The sequence below is a fragment of the Accipiter gentilis genome, chromosome 5 (assembly GCF_929443795.1).
Source record: "Accipiter gentilis chromosome 5, bAccGen1.1, whole genome shotgun sequence".
Lineage (NCBI taxonomy): Eukaryota > Metazoa > Chordata > Aves > Accipitriformes > Accipitridae > Astur > Astur gentilis.
Genome location: NC_064884.1, coordinates 17682618 through 17701339, shown reverse-complemented (window position 1 = coordinate 17701339; position 18722 = coordinate 17682618). Strand labels below are relative to the sequence as shown.

General features: G+C 42.3%; 2 protein-coding genes across 2 annotated transcripts in view; both read right to left on the bottom strand.

Annotated features, from left to right (window-relative positions):
* Positions 1-18722, bottom strand: part of SNRPB2 (small nuclear ribonucleoprotein polypeptide B2) — a 303056-nt gene that overhangs the window by 264929 nt on the left and 19405 nt on the right. The gene's annotated exons all lie outside the window — the stretch shown is intronic.
* OTOR (otoraplin) lies at positions 11862-16268 on the bottom strand. Its single transcript, XM_049800169.1, has 4 exons — positions 16148-16268; positions 15540-15679; positions 14851-14961; positions 11862-11923 (listed from the first exon to the last, which is right to left on the bottom strand). Exons 1-4 carry the CDS (start codon positions 16266-16268, stop codon positions 11900-11902), a joined length of 396 nt encoding a protein of 131 aa, XP_049656126.1. The 3' UTR covers positions 11862-11899.

Genomic DNA, 18722 nt, shown 5'->3' with positions numbered 1-18722 from the left:
GGAGTCACCCCTTCCGCTGCTGCACCAGTAGGTGAGGAGGGCCCCTCATCACCCAGTAAAGTATTTAATGGCATAGGAGGAGGTGGATAAGGGCATGATCTGATTTTGCCTGTGAGGGGTTTTCTGCCTGCTACTGCTGATACTGCAGCATCGGCTTCAGTTGTTCCTTGGTCAGAATCTTTTTCCTTCCTAACATTTTCTGGTTTCTCATCTTTCTTTTGCTGATCATTCGCATCACATTCTGCTTTACATTCCTTCAGGGGCTAGCGTAATAGACGCCATACGATTGCGAACTTACACAGCTCTTTCTGTCCTTTAGAGATCTCATCAAACATTTTCCATCCCACTGCTTGCCATGCACCCACACTGAATGCAGTAACTGTTGTGGCTGCAAAGCCTTGCATCTTACACCATATCAAAATCCTTTTCAGGCTTTGTTTTGGGGTTTTAACTCCTTTTCTTTTTAATAGGGCTTTCCAGGTAGACAAAATCATCTCCTTTTCTTTTGTTAATTGCTGCCCCATTCTAACAGTTTTGTCCCCGGTGGCTCACCTTTTTAGGTGTCAAGGCTCAGGTCCTGACCAAGCAGATTCCTACTGCTCTCAGCTTCACCGGGCTCTGTCTCCACAGCTCTTCTCACCGCTAGTATACTCTTCCACAGCTCTCATCGCCGCCAGAATACTTCTTGCTAGTGCCAGATTTATCGCCTTTAAATGATCTGTTAGCCCAAATACATCAGGGTCACCATTTGTTGTGGTAGAAACGGACACGACAAGTAATAGATCATGCAAAATGGCTACTTTATTGTTCTAACACACCTTTTTATCCCCTTCTTCAGAGTATGTGTTCATATATGATTGGTTTAGTTAGTAACTAACGGTTCATGATTGGTGAGTCATCAGGACGGTTCTTCTTATCATTATCTTGTTTTTGCACCGCTCTTCTCAGAACTTTCCAGACTTTCAAGGATACACTACAAGCTGCTCAAGGTCACGCTGTGCTCGAATTGTCAGGCATTCCGCAGACCCGTTGCATCCCCTGACAGGATATGACAAGAGACCAATAGCCTCTCCTTGCCTATAGATTTTGGAGAATAAGCAAGTTGTTCTTAAAAACTAGAAAAATAGAGGATTCACATCATTTTTTAAGATTACTGCAGAAGGAATTTGATGGTGGTGTCAAATATAAGAGGGGTACAAATTCAAAGTCTTGAAAGCATAAGCTAGCAGAACTATTTAGGGTTACCACCATTCATGTTAGTGGTTGAATATTAACTTTTTTTTTTAGTAGAGACAGAGTAGCAACTGTTGGTTTTTCTGAGTGCATCACAGCAAACCCAGTACAGGAGTGGATGCAAGGTGTGATTCCTACCCCCCAGAAGACTGTGCCAAAACCAGCATGGGGCAACTTTGCATGTTTGTTCCCTAAGCTATCAATACAAATGGATGGCTGCAAGTAGCTTCATCCTGTTTATAAAAAAAGTGACCTGAAAAAGGAGGAAAAGCCAAACCAAACCAAAAGAAGTTGACTTCAGAATTTCAGAGAAAACAGACCAGGTTGTGTCTGCAAGTGGATGAAGAAACCAACAAGACTGGTTTATAAGTGGGAACCTCATGATGGTCACACTGAGATGACCATAGTATCATGCATTAAGTACACAGAACTCTGCTGCTTTAAGTTGCATTGCAACACCAACTACAAACCAGAGCAATGAGCTCCATTATATCATGGAGACATCTAGTCCAGCTGCATTATGCCTCCCACAAAGAGAAATGCTTTAAAAGCTGCCAATCTTCCCAATTGCACCAGCTGCTCTTCACACATAACCAGCCGTCAGCAATTAGCAATTTGAACAGAATGAGAAAGCCACTGCCTGCACATTGCAGTCAGGGGCCTTATTACTGCCAGAATTAAGTTTCAGCACAGCTAGAGCCGAAGTGTCACAATCAGCTCAAGGTACAACAGTATAGAGGTGCAGAATCCACATCATGAGGAATACTTAAGGAAGCATATCCACCACTCATTGTGCAACAAACATAGTTACAGTAGTAGTTGACAGGTAGAGGATGGGAAACTATCAGTATGTATATTTGCAGAAAGTCAAAATGAGCATTTTTCTACTACACTTTTTTCCTCTCCATAAACTCTACTAGCTAGATGCTAGTGCAACATCACTATTCTGAGAAAGCTCCAGAGCTGGCCTGCAAGACTCTCTATGTTCACTGGTCACATTCAGGCAATTTGAAGAAACTCCAGAAAGTGTCAACACACGCTAACAGTTACTCAGAAATTGTACGAGCTTCCAAACAACTCAATATTTTCCTAGTGCTTAAGTGTGTCTAACCCATACAAATGAAAACACAAGCTAAACAGAAGAATTTGCTCAGCAGCATATTATGACTTTACACTTTACATACACATATGCTGCAAATAGCACAGGATGACCTAGCTTAACAGCCTGAACCACAGAGTTATTATTTTTTTGCCATAGCTGTTTTGAGTATCCTTGAATAGCTACTTCCTTCTGCACTTTCCTCTCACCCTTAAAACAAAAGGAAAAAAACCCCACAGTGTTTTGAACGGAACTCTGTAATTGGAACAAAAGGTGGCAGTTCAAACCATTAAGAACACATAGCATCTGCTTACAATTCTACAGTACAAACAAACCACAAGCTAGTGAAAGCTTATTGAACTTGTTCTGGCAGAAAACCATGTCTCCCCAGGGAAAGAGGTGGTGGTAATGCCTTAGGGACAGACATTTTGCGATTTTGCTATCTTCCCTCTATTGATTAGGTTTAATGACATAAGGCTTGTTCTGTACATGCAGCTTTTCCTGTTGAAAAGCACGGTACTTGGGCCACGACACTCTCACCTTTTCTTCTGAGCTAACAGCAAGATCCACAAGCCTGTCTACACTGCAAAAAGCAACATAAGGAGGAGAGCCTTGAGCTAGCTAAAAACCAAGCTGCAAGCATTAGGGTTACAACACTGTGATGTGCTGCAGAAGCTACTTATTGAGTTGAAAGATAGGGCTAATTTACACCAGCAACAATGTCACACTCACATGGCCAAGCAACTTTCAGGAGTCACATCTGTATCTTGGAACAATGCGATTTGCAATGTGTGGCTAGAACTAAGTCTTGTGCATGTTGGGTATCCTTGGAACACAGAAAGTGGAACTAGGCAGGTACACTAAGTAGATTAAGCTATGGTGGCTGGGATGAGTTTCACAAAGCAACCACACAAACTTGTGAAAGAATCCATTCAGAGTTACTAAACACAAAGACATGACTTCTGGTCCAGGGGGTGGGGAGAAGAATCTGTCATCTAACACAGGATGGTTGCACTCTTGAATGCACAAGCTGCAACATCTGTGCCTTGCTCCCTTTGCTTGGGCCATCTGCCATGTCAGGTCTGCTTCTCTCAGCTCTTTTGAGATTCCAGGCATCTCTCTGCACCAGTCTTCTACCCTGTCTCTCAGTGCTTCCTCTCAGTCCACAGTTCTTTCACCCCCATTGGTATCATTTGAGCCAGGAGACTTTACCTGTTAGTACACCCCTACATTTACAATACAGTTCTTGCTTTGAGTTACAGCAGTGATCTCACAGAGAGAGCTTGTCTTAGACTGTGACCATGGTGGACAGAGTACCCCTTATGACGGTGAATTATTTCAAACATTACTATTGTATCTTTGCAACCAAATGTCCCATGCCCCCTGAAAACTGAGCCCAGGTTTTAACATTTATTGTCTCCTCCCACAAAACCCAGGCTAAAATACTAGTTTTAGCAAGATGAGTTACATGCCAAGGAGAAAGGGCTACATGACAGTAAGAGGCCAGATTTACTGTACAGCAAAATACATGAGAAACAAACAGGTCTATAGCAGGACTGGAAAACAATTACAGATCTCAGCTACTTGGGTAAGGTCTACTCCTCCAGGCATTGCTTAACCTCTCTACTTGCACAACTTTGAGAAGGAGCTAACAGCCCAAATGAAGAAGTTTTGCCAACTCTCTACAGTTCCCCATTATACAGTGTAGGGGGACAACAGACTAAAGACCTCATAGTGACTTTGCATCTTGTGCTTTTCCTATTATTTTGCATACTGCTACAGTCCTTTATTTTCAACTTTTCCCAGGAACTACTTCATCCTTCTTGTCAGAGCTGCCTTGCCTTTTGAATCACTAGCAGATATTTTTTTTTAATGGGCAATATAAAATGATGAGGATATTTACAGATATCCTTAAAGCACGGAGCTTATTTCTCTATTACATCTCCTAGAGATTTCAAGGCATAGCATGTGGAATATTGCAGAGCACCATTTGCATATCAAAGAAGATACAAGGAAGCTTAATGCTTTGGCTGTCATCATGATCAATACATGCTGTACAGTATATTAAACTAGCCTGACTCTACATCAGACCAGTGCTAGAAATTTTACCCTTTGTAGCTCAAAGTGCTGGTGACTGCCTAAAGAAGAATCCAGGCATCAAGCTAGCTGCATTTAGTTTACACAAATCTATGTATCTGTTTCCAAACAGTAAACAAGAGTGCATTAGTAGTTACACCACCTAAAAGAAGCCATTCATTGGAACAGCTAATACACGTTTCACTCAACACAAAGACTTACAAAATCCACTAGAACTCGGAAAGAAGTAGGAGTTTTTCTCCTGTGAAAATTTCTTACTGAGGAATTTCTTTATTCTGCACCAGAACTGGGAACCATCCCCTTCTGCCACCAATAATGGCCCCTGTAATCTTCAGGAATGAGGACAGGTAGGATGCAGTTAGAGTTTCAACCACCAGGAATTAGAAATAGGATTTCCCTGTATCACAGTTGAGTGTCCAGCCCCCTGGGTTATTATTTATGAAGACGAATTTCTCCACCTCTGTCTTCCAGAAAGTCTGCCTGGGACTTGAGCGACCTTCAGCCAACAAAACATCACTGAAACAGGTAGATTCATAACAGAATACTGACTGGTGTGGGCTATCCTCCAACACAACCACTAGCAGATGGACTAGCAGCTCTTCTCTTCCATTCTACTGTTCAAAGGGTATGCCATATGGGAGTAAAAAAATCTAACCCGAGTAGAGCTGGGTACTACACCCCCAAACTTACTCCACCCCTTAAGCAATTTTACAGACTCCTGTGGCAAAAATATAGTAGTGGAACCCAGTCTCCTTTTATGGAAATTCCCCCCCCCCGAAAAAAATCTTTGGTGAAACCCTCTAACAAATCTTAACCTCGCTACCACTGTTTGAGGGCACAACCAGAGGCACTGCTTTGCTATAGCCTATATGAAAACAAGCATTACAATACAGTCAGGAGAGCTGTCTTTATGCTGCATTCTTACTGCATGATCATGTAAAACAAGCTTTACAGTCTGTGTGCTTGTTCAAGACTAAATGTTCTTTTGCATTTTACACTCTTCAGAGACATTCACACCTTTGTCTAAGCAATGCTGAGAAACTCAAGTATTACACGTATATATATTCAATGCCATTTACTAAATGTTCATGCAGTTTTACCTAATACCATATATTTTGAGCTCCTTCTTTTCATGGGCTGGCAGTGTAACTTCAGTCTGAGCAGGAAGAACAATCAGCCTCACACTAGTTCCTTGTGATTTATTAACATAACACTATTCACCCATCCCAAAGCAGGTTTTTTTCCACCTACCCCTGAAAAAACAGCTATTTCTAAACCTGAAAGCCATTTTGTTCCACAAACGAACCACTCACCTCTGAGAGCTGGTGGCACAGCCATATCACACCAGTTCAAGAAAACCAAGCAGGGGTGGGAGGCTGCAAGGGAAAAAAACCCCAACCCTGTGGACAGGTCAGTGTCAGCCAACAGAAGATAAAGCATCTCTCCTTTGCCAGAGAAAAGAAAGACAAACTATCTTCCAGCTTAAATCAGGTGTTTCCAGTAAATAAACATAAATCAGGAATAGTTTAATAACAAGCACTATTTTAAGAATCAATTCAGGCCCCAATGTTAGCAATAATACTCTCCAGTTATTCTTTTCCTTATCTGGCTATTCCATAACAAGGGTTCTGAAATCTCAAGGTCATGAGAGGTTTCAGATTTTATCAGAAAGCTATCTTCTTGCAAAGCCAGCTCAAATAAAGTACTTTAGGTGACAGGGAATGGATGCACACAGGCCACCACATCTCATCCTCTCCTGCATTTAGCCTCCTCCCTTAGTCTATCTTTACAGCACCCAACTTCCCCCTCACCCTGCAAGGTGGTGATTTTTATAGCGGCTGCTGCTCATCTCCCTTGATCCGGGTCAGGGCTGCAGTTAGCCCTTCAATAGCCCTGCATCAGGGCATCCAGGGATGTTGTTTTCCCTCCTCCAAAGCCCTCATGTTGCAACCTGTGTGTGGAAAGGAAGTCAGCACCTACGATCTGCCTCCTGTTTTCTGTCACTGAAGTTTGTTGTACAGAACTGGCCAATGCACTGGTAACACCACCCCACTGTGGGTACAGGTACCTCAGGTACTGCCTCTTTGCCACAGGGCCAGTGCACTTCAGGAGCACATAGTGTTCTCGTTGTTGGAGTGCAATGGCATGACAAAGTTGTGGTAGCCAGAACAGGTTTTCTGTGGAAGATATTGCATGAAAGCCCTGAGTGAAGTCATCTTTCATAAGCCCTGAGGCATGTTTATTGTTAGTAGAATAGATAACAAGATGCTTACAGCAGTGTATGTAATTAGGAAAAAATCTCCAGTGTAAAATGTCAGTGCCATCACAAGTAAGAATTAGATAAGCATGTGTGAATCCTTCATAAACTCAGTCATCCTTATTGTTACCAACAAGCCAAATCAGAAGCCTGGCCTGCTGCTGTGCAATTTGAGTGTGTTCTGTGGAGAGACAGTGAGATGGGCAGGGGGCCACCAACACTGAGAGGAGAATCTGTGGGAGCTGGACTTGTTCAGCCTAGGGAAGAAACAGTTTCAGAGAGACACAAAACGAGCCCCCCCCGTAGCTACAAGAGGTTTACTGAGAAGATGGATCTGGGCTCTTTATTGAGGTGCTCTGTGGAGGAAAAGGGACAACAGACATAAATTTAAAAAAACAGGTTTTAGATAAAGAAGGTAATTTTCATGATGAGAATAATTAAGGAAGAATTACCCAGAGTCCTTGGAGGTTTTCAAGACCGGGCAAATCCGTGAGCGCTCTGATGCAGATTCAGTGTGACCCTGCTTTGGGCAGGAGACCCCCGAGGGCCCTCCTGGATGGGGTGTCCCTGTGATGCTACTAGTCATCTGAGTCCTTCCCGCAGCCCGGCAGAAGCCAGCCACTGGATGTCACCCTGCGCTCACCAAATAATGCTGCTCCCACAGGCAAACGAAAGATCAAATCCCATTGCAGCTGGAAGGCTTTCTTAATTATAAGCTCTTTTTACTTCAGGTGATGATTTAGGAGTATTACACTTCTTTAAAGCCAACCTTGCTGGAAAATACACAACGGTTTTGTTTAAAATCTTTGGAATCCCCACCTAAGGTTGAAAACTTAACTCCAACTTCAGCCAAATAGTTACCATGAGATCGCAAGTCAAGGTGCAGTTCAAGGCCACATCCTACACAGCCTTGTTTAAATGCAAAACTGAAATACACATCAAGATGTGCATATATTTTCCCTATGCTGGGATAAAATGAACAGAAACAGACTGTAAGATCTTGTCATATAAATAGCACACACTGCATGTAAGATATTGTGTACGTTACTAAAACAGTAACAGTGAAACTGCTGTGGTTTCTAGAAAGAAACTGCAAGGACAGTAATCACTGTAGGGGAAAAAGAAAGAAACTAGAAAATCAAAAGCATCCTCCACTTTCTGCTAGCATAATATTGATCCTCTTCTTCTCCTGAAAGTCAGTTCCTGTTTATTTCAGCCAGATACACTACAGCATGAACACTTAGGGGTCTGAATGGCAAGCTGTGCTGGTCTGAAATGAGCTTCACCTAAGAATGTGAATGCAGAAAGCAGATCTGTGTTCAGTGTCAAAGTTATTGATCTTTAACTGTCAGCTTCACATTAATAGTGCTGCCAACTGCAAGCACTCAAAAGTTTTCTACAGACGTGTCGTGGTTTAACCCCAGCCAGCAACTAAGCACCACGCAGCCGCTCACTCACTCCCCCCCCATCCAGTGGGATGGGGGAGAAAATCAGGAAAAAAAAGTAAAACTCCTGGGTTGAGATAAGAATGGTTTAATAGAACCGAAAAGAAGAAACTAATAATGATAATGATAACACTAATAAAATGACAACAGTAGTAATAAAAGGATTGGAATGTACAAATTATGCACAGGGCAATAGCTCACCACCTGCCGACCGACACCCAGCCAGTCCCCGAGTGGCGATTCCCTGCCCCCCCACTTCCCAGTTCCTAAACTAGATGGGACGTCCCATGGTATGGAATACACCGTTGGCCAGTTTGGGTCAGGTGCCCTGGTTGTGTCCTATGCCAACTTTTTGTGCCCTGGCTGGGCATGAGAAGCTGGAAAATCCTTGACTATAGTCTAAACAATACTGAGCAACAACTGAAAACATCAGTGTTATCAACATTCTTGGCATACTGAACTCAAAACATAGCCCTGTACCAGCTACTAGGAAGGCAGTTAACTCCATCCCAGCTGAAACCAGGACAAGACGTCCTGCGGTCCCCTGTCATTTCTCCCTTCCCCACTTCCCCCAGATTTCATCGTACAAATCTGGGATCATTTCGTTTAGCTTTGGTACTCGTGCTGTTAAGATTAAGGTTGTCAGGCTTCCCTACACTTGTAAAGGGTAGAAACTTAGACTTTCCTCTAAAACCAGGAGATTGTCTCATTTTTCTTGTGTAGTAATCAGGCCTTAGCAATGGGAATTTTAAGTTAATCAAACATTGTGAAATTTGCGATAAAATAACGAAAATCGGCATACTGAAAATAAAACCAAGCACTGATTTGATTCAAGTGAATGAATGACAATTGAGGCATATTGTGCATCTTCTCTAGGGTGAGAAGACCATGTCAGACTGCAATATCTCCACTCTTCTGAGCTCACACACTATCCCTTGTAAAGTGAATCTATGCAACAGGCCTTCTTGGCATAGCATTTACACAGTGAAGAGATTGCCCTCAGAGATGCAATGGCCATAAAGATCAGGAATTGCTGCATTCGTTGTATCACATCCCTGGTGACTAACGAATGAAGTCACAGTTGTCCTTTGGACAACTAAAAAAAGGATCCTGCCAATAAGTCACATAATGAAGCTGTAAATTTATCTAGTCTATCATAGGAGAGTTCAAATTGTCGCATAGGTCACCAGTGCTTGTGAGATGACAGTTTTACACAATGTGGCTGTATAAAACAAGTACCTATGACATTGTGCAGACAAAAGGTGCTATAAAGCTTCATTAGATTGGAAACCATCCAACAATTGCACATGAGAGGCTGAATTCAGTAGACAAGTAGCTTTGCCAGTACAATGCTTCTTCACAGCCAGATGCTTTATGAATACCACAAAGTGAACCCTTATCTTACTTTCCTCAGAATTAGATTTTCAAGTAGCAAAGACAGACTTTGATGCCCCTTGAAAGCCTTCTGAGTTATTTTTTCAAGAAGAGATCACCATAGAACAGGGCCTCTGATGGCAGCCAGGGAAAAGGCAAAGAGAAATAAATACATACTGCCCACATTCTGCCACGATGGCCCCAGACTTGCTATAACTACCAAAGGAGTCATAGCAGGTTGTCTTTCACTGATACTCCAAAAGTTGCCCTTTATGCAAGCTCAAAAAGGACAATACATGTATGCCTACTCCCTGCTGTATGCATCCTGCACTGGAAGTATTCTCCTCTTAGTTGTTTTGCTGTCCTGAAGTATCAATAGCTCTCACAAGCTGGTTAAAGAGCAAACAGGAGCAGAAACCAGTAACATATGCAAGATTTTCTTTACAAGGACATGGGTTAAGGATTAAGCACAACGTCAAGGACTATGAACACTGGTCTCACTTTATACCACAGAATGTCCAGTTCTGGCCTGGGGCTCCTGCACTGTAAGTGAAGAGGAAAGGATAGTAACTTTGTGGAGAAATGTGTATAAAGCTTTTTACATATACCTCTTATACATCCATGTAGGACTGGGTACTTTAATAACTCTAAGCAATTATATGGGATGATGATTTGAGGAAAAACTCATATTTTCCAATTGCAAGTGCTAAACCTCACCTGGCAATTTTTATTCATATCCAGAGGGCAATTTATATATATTTTGTATGTTGTTTGCAAACACCTACTGCTACACATACTATCCTGGTACTTGCGGCTTCTAATGTGTGCCTAGGTGTAGGATGCATTTCCATGAAGTAGCAGGCCTATCTAAAATGAATACATGCAATTGCAAAAACTTCATGGTGGAAAGCTGTGCTGAGTGGGAACCATCCAGCTAAAAAATTAGTTTCTTGGTTAAAAAGTAACAGTTTGCTCTCAGACAACCCTGCCAGAGGTCTTTGACAAATGCAAGTACTGCTAGTCCTAAAATGTTCTGTCATTCAACCTCCCCAGAATCATGGCATTTTACCTAAAGAACTCACTTTTTGAGGCCGAACTGACAACATGGAGGCTGCATAGCACCACCACTTTCAGCCATAGGCATGTCTAACACTGAGTAGCACAACCTCACCGTCTGGAGGGCAGGAGGCTCAGCCCAACAGCTCCTCACCTCACGCATCCCCCTGTCCCGGGTGGAGGAAGCAGAGAGCTGAGAGGACGATGACAGACCAGGACTACCACCCTCGCAGCCATTATGCCTCAGGCGGCCCCTTCCTCCCCGCCCGGGCCCTCGAGCTGGGGGCGCGAGGGGGCAGAGAATGCCCGATTGCGATTGGCTGCCGCGCTGGCGGGCGCTCCATCCCGCCCTTCTGGAGGGTTCTCCGCGCTGAGGCGCAGGGAGCTCTGAGGGCAGACGGAGCTTTACCCGGTGTTGGGCTGCCACAAGAGGGCACTCGGGGTCGCATTTAGGCTTTAGTGGCCAAGGCAGAGTACCCCTCTCTATTCTGTGGCTTCAGAAATGTGCTTGTTCGTAAAAAATTAAATCTGCTAATTCTTCACCCGATTCCATCGTGAGGCTCTCCACGACATAGCAGGCATTCCAGCGCTGGCAGTCCGACTGTTAAGAGTCAGAGAAGGATCAGCAGGATACCTCCTCCAATTCTCATACTTTGAACAGTTAGCAGAGGCTAAATGTCTTCTGTACCAGCACCCAGGGGAGCAAGCGGGCACAGTGCTGCCTCCAAGCCAGGGGAAGCCCTGGGCAGGCACCATCCCCAGCCTTACCCCATGCTCCTGTTTCAGCCCATGGCTCTGAGCCACGGTTTCAGCTTGCACATACCCCATACCAGCACCCATGACAGGTGAGATACTCTTTTTGACACACTGCTAAAGGCCATATTTAGTTACTGGTGGTTTCTCAGTTGTTGGATAGCCCTTGCAACAAAGTTACATATTCCAGCAAGTCACAGATAGCTTACCCAAGGAAGGTATTTCTAACATCTAATACATGGTGTAAGGTTATGGCAGGAAAATGCAGATCAGGATTGCACATCTAATCCCATACATAGCATATTTATACCACACAGACTTACAGCAATTCAAAGGCTATCAGCTTTATTAACAAGTAACGAAGTATACACAGGTAAAAAATTTCTAAAGAACAAATCCTTTGTGGGACTCTTTGCCCATCCCAAATCACTCTCTTTAAATGAAAACCTTCTTGTTTTGAAAAAAGGTTACTTGTTTCACAAACATCTACTACAGGAAAGGCTGTGTGTTCAGGGAGGGTGTCCAGGTTTCCTCCTGTCAGCTTTCCCTGGTAGCAGTCAAGAGATTACCTGACTGCTTTCAGCACTATTCACAGAAGAAATCAATGTCCTGAAAAAGAGAGTTGAAAGATGTTTTGAGATGAGTGAAGGATTAACATTCCTTCATTAACCCCCAAAGGTACATGAGTAGATGCAAACACAGAATATGCTATAATATACTCAAAGTACACCATAATAAAAGTATTCTGGAAAACAAAAATTTTGTCTTTTGACTCCTTTTGCATCGCTGGGATGATTTGTTCCTGCCATAAATTTTTTAAGTGAATTAGGCAATACCACTTTCTCTCTTCATTTGAAATGATTCCTTTATCTCCCTTTTTTGTTTTGTATTCCCACATCCATACCTGGAGTTATGACTCATATGTAAGCCTTTATCCTTACACAGTTCCTAATCACACATGAAAAGGATGCCTTAAACAGACCGAGGCTATGCGATACACTTGCTATGGAGAAACATGACTAGAAAATAAATGCCAGTATTTTGCTTGAAAACTTCCAGCATGGGATAGACTTCCACAGCATATTGCTTTCATCTAACTTCCTGCTATTATCTTATATGGTTATGCAGATCTCGATTCTGCTGCAGGGAATTATCATACTGTGGTGCTCAAACTCTACAACATTTACATCAGACCAGTGTATCACATATAGCTGTCCACTGAAAGCAGAAGAGAGGGAGTTGTTTCAGAGCAGATGCTTACTGGCAACGAAACTACTCTCAGTCAGCAAATGGCCAATTGTAAGTGATCAAGGGAAGGCAGGCAATCCAACACTGCTTTGCAGCACACACGGCCTATTCTGTTGAGTCTATTGTATTCAGAGTAACTCAATGGTTCAAAGGTAGCAGCACCAGGGGAAAAAAAAAAATAATCTCCTAAGATTTATTGGTCAGACAGCAACGAACAGGCATGGATCACCCAGAGCTGCACAAGAGGGTGCTGGGAGAAGTTCACAGGCAGAAACATTTATTAGCAGGGTCTGTAGCTGATGGTATACATGGACTCCAACAGTAAAAGTTACTCTTTTGGGGGAGGGGAAGCAGGGTCAGAGACCCATAGACCCCCAGGCTGATTTCCTCTTTCAGGCTTCTCTCCAGTGCAGCAGGTACCCCTCCCCCCCTCCCCCCCCCCCCCCCCATCTTAATACTTTTCCCCATCAAGTTCCCTATCAGTTGTCCCTCCATGCAATGCCATTTGTGTGTGCCACCCAGTGCTTCGATCAGGGGCAGGTGCTGCATGCTGATTAATCACTAAGCTTCGGGCATCATCAGGTCCCCTCATATAAATGGCAACCTCTTCCCAAGGATGTTGCCCATTGTAACACCAATTTGGGGCTTTGCAGGTGCAAGGCCAGGGAAGCAAGGCAAAAATTTGCCAGCAGCTTGGGGGAAGGTTACAGAGCTGTGAGCAAAAGACCAGCTTCTGACTTGCAGATGGAAGGCTGGTGGCATTAGAGGCATCTGTCAGTGTGCAGCATTCACTCTGTATAAAACAGCACCTTTAAGGGATATTTCTGAAGCAAGCAGCATGCCCATACGCTGATTGGTCAAGATGTGCTGTAGATTGTTTTAAACATGAACTTAGAAAGAATGAGATCCTTAAGGTCACATTTGCAACATACAGGTGAGAGCAGTAGAACGAGGAAAATAACGTATCTGTATTGCCCTTCATTTTCATTGCAAAGCTCCTTGCATAGCAAGAATGCGAAGTAAAGGTGAAATGACAGTGAAAGTCTGTGTCGCTAGTTTTGCAAAAGAAAATTACTTTCCGATTAAAGTTCTGCATTGCAGTCTGACAGCAGCCCATTCTGGACCCTGAGTCAGCCTGCAGGCTAAAACATCACTTTAACCTACGTCTGCTTCCAGTTCAGCTTGCTGTGCAGCAGACTCGATGTCATATTGTTGAGAAAAGCACTTAGAAATGTACTTTAGTCTTTCTGTCATGTTCTGTGACTAATTAATTGCTGCAATGCTTCTGGGCCAAATTCAGAATAACCTAATGTAGTGTCAAGAAAAGCAATCACTTACCGGAGGTTCACATTTCCTCAAATAAAGCTTGTCTGATACATTATAACACAAATCCTAGCAACTATTAACATGAAACAAAATTCTTCCTTTCACTTATTTCCTGTGTTAATGAAACCCATCTAATAATCTGGACCTAGGATTAAAGACTCCAGATACAATTTCAAGATTGACACACTAATTGTATTTTGCCATATGCTTCAAAATGGCACATAGCTAAATATTCAATATTGATGAAGGTAATTACTGTAAACCTACCACTCAATTTGTTTTTAAGCAAATAAATAAGCTACCAGTAAGCGTTAGTTGTAAGCCAAACCACAGCACCCTCTGAGAAAGGACTCTCCTCTTCCACTCCTCTGTGAAGTGTTTCAGATCTTTAGTAAAATTACTAATTGTCTGGTGTATGAGACACTACTGTACATAATCAGGGACAATCACCCTTTCAGAAATAGAGCCTTCTCACAGAACACTAATGTTTTTCCAAAAGCTTTTTAATTCAGCTTTTTGATGTACCAATAACTTTGTTATGAGAAAGCAAGCGTGCTTCTTGTAAATGAGAAGTTCTGTATGACAGCGTCCATCTATATATGCAATTAATAGAAAGCACACTTGTACACATTACTGAAGTACGCACCACAATATCCAGAAATATCCAAAAAGAAAGCTTTGGGTAAAACTTACGTGGCCTTAAACGAATACCATTCAAATCAATAGGAACTCTAACAGGATCAAGTCCTTAATGCAACATTTGTAATGTCTGCAATATCAGAGCTTATGTTAGGGATTTTATTGAGGCTATCTGCCTGTTATAAAGGCCCAAAGATTGGATCCCTAAGAATCTGTAATATGCTACAATCAACTGCCACAATTATGATTTGTTTTTACAGCAAATTAGCATTACACAGCCAAGTATAATTATGTAGCCAGCTGGGCTTTTGCAAATTCCTTACCATTGTACGAACAGTCTTATTTGCTTCTTGATAGACATGTTGTTCTGAGACTAAACTGCTAGGGAAATAACCAACTGTCCCCATATGGTCTTCATACTGTTCTCCATAAACCTTCGAGCAAGGAGATGTATAATTAGGTACCTTAAAACAGTCCTCAACTGGTTTGAGCTAGTTCATAATTTAGTCAAAAGCAGTTACTAATAGTGTATCTACTCTGACTTTAGATTTTCTAGTTTCCAATTAGCTGGCACATGAAACAAACCATTAACCTGTTCTGATACAGGCATACATTTTTTGGAGAAAATTAATACCACCTATAGTTTATCTGGATTTTTTTTAATAAATGCAGCTAATACTTATCTTTGCTTCCCTTAAATTTAGGAGTTTTATGACCAACTGTGATAAAAGCTTTCTCCTCCATAGTTTCAGCAAACAGCCACAGAAAAGAACTGTTGAGCCCTTCCATTAAGCTTCAGTTCATAATTACCATATAGTTATTGAAGATATTTCATTAAAAAAAAAAGATTAAAAACCTCAAGACGCCTCTATCAGTTTAAGTTTAAACATTCACTTTGAAAACTAAGTTTCTGCTTTAAAACCCACAATAGCTCAGCATTAGCATCCATTTCTTGACAGAAATGCATTAGTCTACTTCTGGTTTGCTCATATACACAAGAATCTCTTCTTACACTTCCAGCCCAGAATTCTCCAGAGTCGTCTTCTTTCACTAGTTTTGAGTAAACATAAATCAACTGCCCTTTTTTAATATTAATGAATCTACAGTCTGGAGCATTATAATCCTCTTCTGCTCTGGCAAGGGAAATGGTGTCTAGAAAAAAAATATGAGGTGGATGAATTTAAATACTTATATACTTTTCAAGAGAGAAATATAAATACATGTGTGCTCGTATGTACACATGTGAAACTACTTCTACAGATAGAAGTAGGTTATCCTGAAATTAATAAAAGTCTTCAAGGATTTGTTCTGCTAGTTTTTCTACTCTCCAGTAAGCAAACTAACAGCTTAAGAACGTGCCATTTCCTCATAGTGGAATTTACAATCCTTCTCTCTACTTTTATGTAGCTTTCACTTGAGTGAAAACTGTCCTTTACAAAACCCTTTTTGCAGTAAAACTGCATGTGACATTCCATATAAACCCTCCCATTCTGCTTTTAAAGTTGACAAGCCAATGCAAATATAACAGAGCTAAATAAGCAGAGTAGTTTTCCCTCACACTACCGCATCCAAAGTCTGCAGTCGTTTTTTAGTCCCCCACATTAAAGCAAAGTTACTTACAGACACAGTCATCATCAGCACACAGCTTCCTGCTGGCAAGCTTGTCCATAAAAATTTCAGTTACAACAGGACACATTAATCCGAGACACAAAAGTAAAGCAACCAAATTAATATGTGTCATTTTTCTTTGCTACAGCGCCTGCTGAATGTGGCCCAGGTCCAGTGATCCCTGTCTTTTGTGGAAGAGGCAGACACCTGGACAAACATGCCGGGCCAATGGGAAGGGGTTGGGGCGACATTCCGCCCCACTAGAGGAGCTGCAAGCGGGAGGAAGACCTCAGGGTCCACTCACAAAACCAAATCCCTTCCTGTCCTGGTTTCAGCTGGGATAGAGCTAACTGTCTTCCTAGTAGCTGGTACAGTGCTATGTTTTGAGTTCAGTATGCCAAGAATGTTGATAACACTGATGTTTTCAGTTGTTGCTCAGTATTGTTTAGACTATAGTCAAGGATTTTCCAGCTTCTCATGCCCAGCCAGGGCACAAAAAGTTGGCATAGGACACAACCAGGGCACCTGACCCAAACTGGCCAACGGTGTATTCCATACCATGGGACGTCCCATCTAGTTTAGGAACTGGGAAGTGAGGGGGCAGGGAATCGCTGCTCGGGGACTGGCGGGGTGTCGGTCGGCGGGTGGTGAGCTATTGCCCTGTGCATAATTTGTACATTCCAATCCTTTTATTACTACTGTTGTCATTTTATTAGTGTTATCATTATCATTATAGTTTCTTCTTTTCTGCTCTATTAAACTGTTCTTATCTCAACCCAGAAGTTTTACCTTTTTTCCCGATTTCCTCCCCCATCGCACTGGATGGGGGAAGTGAGTAAGCGGCTGCGTGGTACTTAGTTGCTGGCTGGAGTTAAACCACAACACCTTCCCCAAGCCATTCCGCATTAATATTTCAATCAGCAACTGTATTATTTAAACATTTTAAGTCTTTCTGTAGTTGTCCATAGTCTTAATCTTACCTCAAGCAAAGTTTAAGGACAAAAATTAAGTCAGATCCTGGTAAGCAGCAAAGGAAATGACATCCTTCCAAATCCTCAAGTTCTTAATTTTCACAAATGCTCACTGACAAGCATCATCTTCACTGGACCCTAAGTCCTCAGTGGCAGAGATTCCCCTGTTAGGGTCTACAAAAAGGACCTACTAAGACCCTAACACATGGACACAAATGTAAACAAACCATTAGGGAGTTGAAGCCCAGTAAAATTGCAAGTCAGCAATTTAAACGTGAAGTCTAAAAGGTTCAAGCACTACATACTTGTATAGGCAAGATCCCTTCCACAGGGAGACGCAGTCAAAAGCAGAACACACAGGTTACGCCAGGACAACAACCATTTCACTTTTACTTACATAGCTGAAATCAGTTCAGAGTTTGCAGATGCAAGATGCTGAACAACATACACTGCCACAGCCTGACTTAAAAGGCCCTCTTTATGCCTTGGAGAGGACATCTAGAATTCATCTAACTTCCCAAAATCTTGTCCTAGCATAAATGAGGCAAGATTTGTAGGGAATATTTTAATTAAAATAGATGCACACACACACACACACACACACAAGGAACCACCACTGGAGTTACTACACTGTAAGCAATTCACATCCCAGCTGTCAGGCTACAGAAGGCTGGTCTGGATCAATCCTTAAAAGTGACCAAGCACAAGTTTGTAAATTCCCCAAACGGCACTCCAGAGAACCAGTGCTTCCTGATTCACGAGGAGGCCTCAATAACTGCTGGCTGTACCAGCTTTCAGTCCACAAGCAGAACAGAGGAAGCTGTCAACTGTCATCAAAAATACCCCACTCTCTTTTAAAGAAGGATCATCTTCCAATTTTTAGCATCACCTTCCTATTACAGCTGACTGTGGGACAGGATTTGTCTGGTGTCAGTAAAACCCCCAGCACTGCTAAATTGGTAGAAGGAGGTGTGCTAGAACTTGTCGGCCATAGGCCCTGGGAAAGATAAGATAAGAACTTTGATTAGAAGAGACAAAGACTGCTCACTCTATGTTTGTACAGAGGATTGTGAGCTGGTGAGACTTTAAAACAATCACCCTGTAGAAGAGGAACTATTGTTCTTGCTCAAGATAGATTGCTGTAAATAGAAGAAGTAAATGTTTAAAAAATTCCTTTAGCATTAGCCAATCTGTGAATGCTTAATGTATCTGTAAATGCTTAACGTAGAATTTGGACCAATCAGCTTAGAACATGCTAGCCTGAACTAGTATAAATATATGTGAAGAATCATAATAAAATCTACATTTCGCTTGCATCAAGCTGCGTCCCATCTCTCAATCGCGGCAGCTGACTTCACCACATTCTCCTCTAATCTTCCAGCCCATTACTCCTTCCTCCAGCCTCCTATATGTAGTGTCTAACCTCCTTTGCAGACAGCTCCATACAAACCCTTCTAAGTGAACAAAGGTGAAGAGCAGTGGTATGCAATGGTAGTCTCATGTACACAGACTAGTGGGATGTAAGGACAGCATAATTAACACCTATAAAATTATGATTGCAGAAGGAAAACATAAGGTTTGTGACTGAACAACATACTCACTTTTGCTCCCTTACA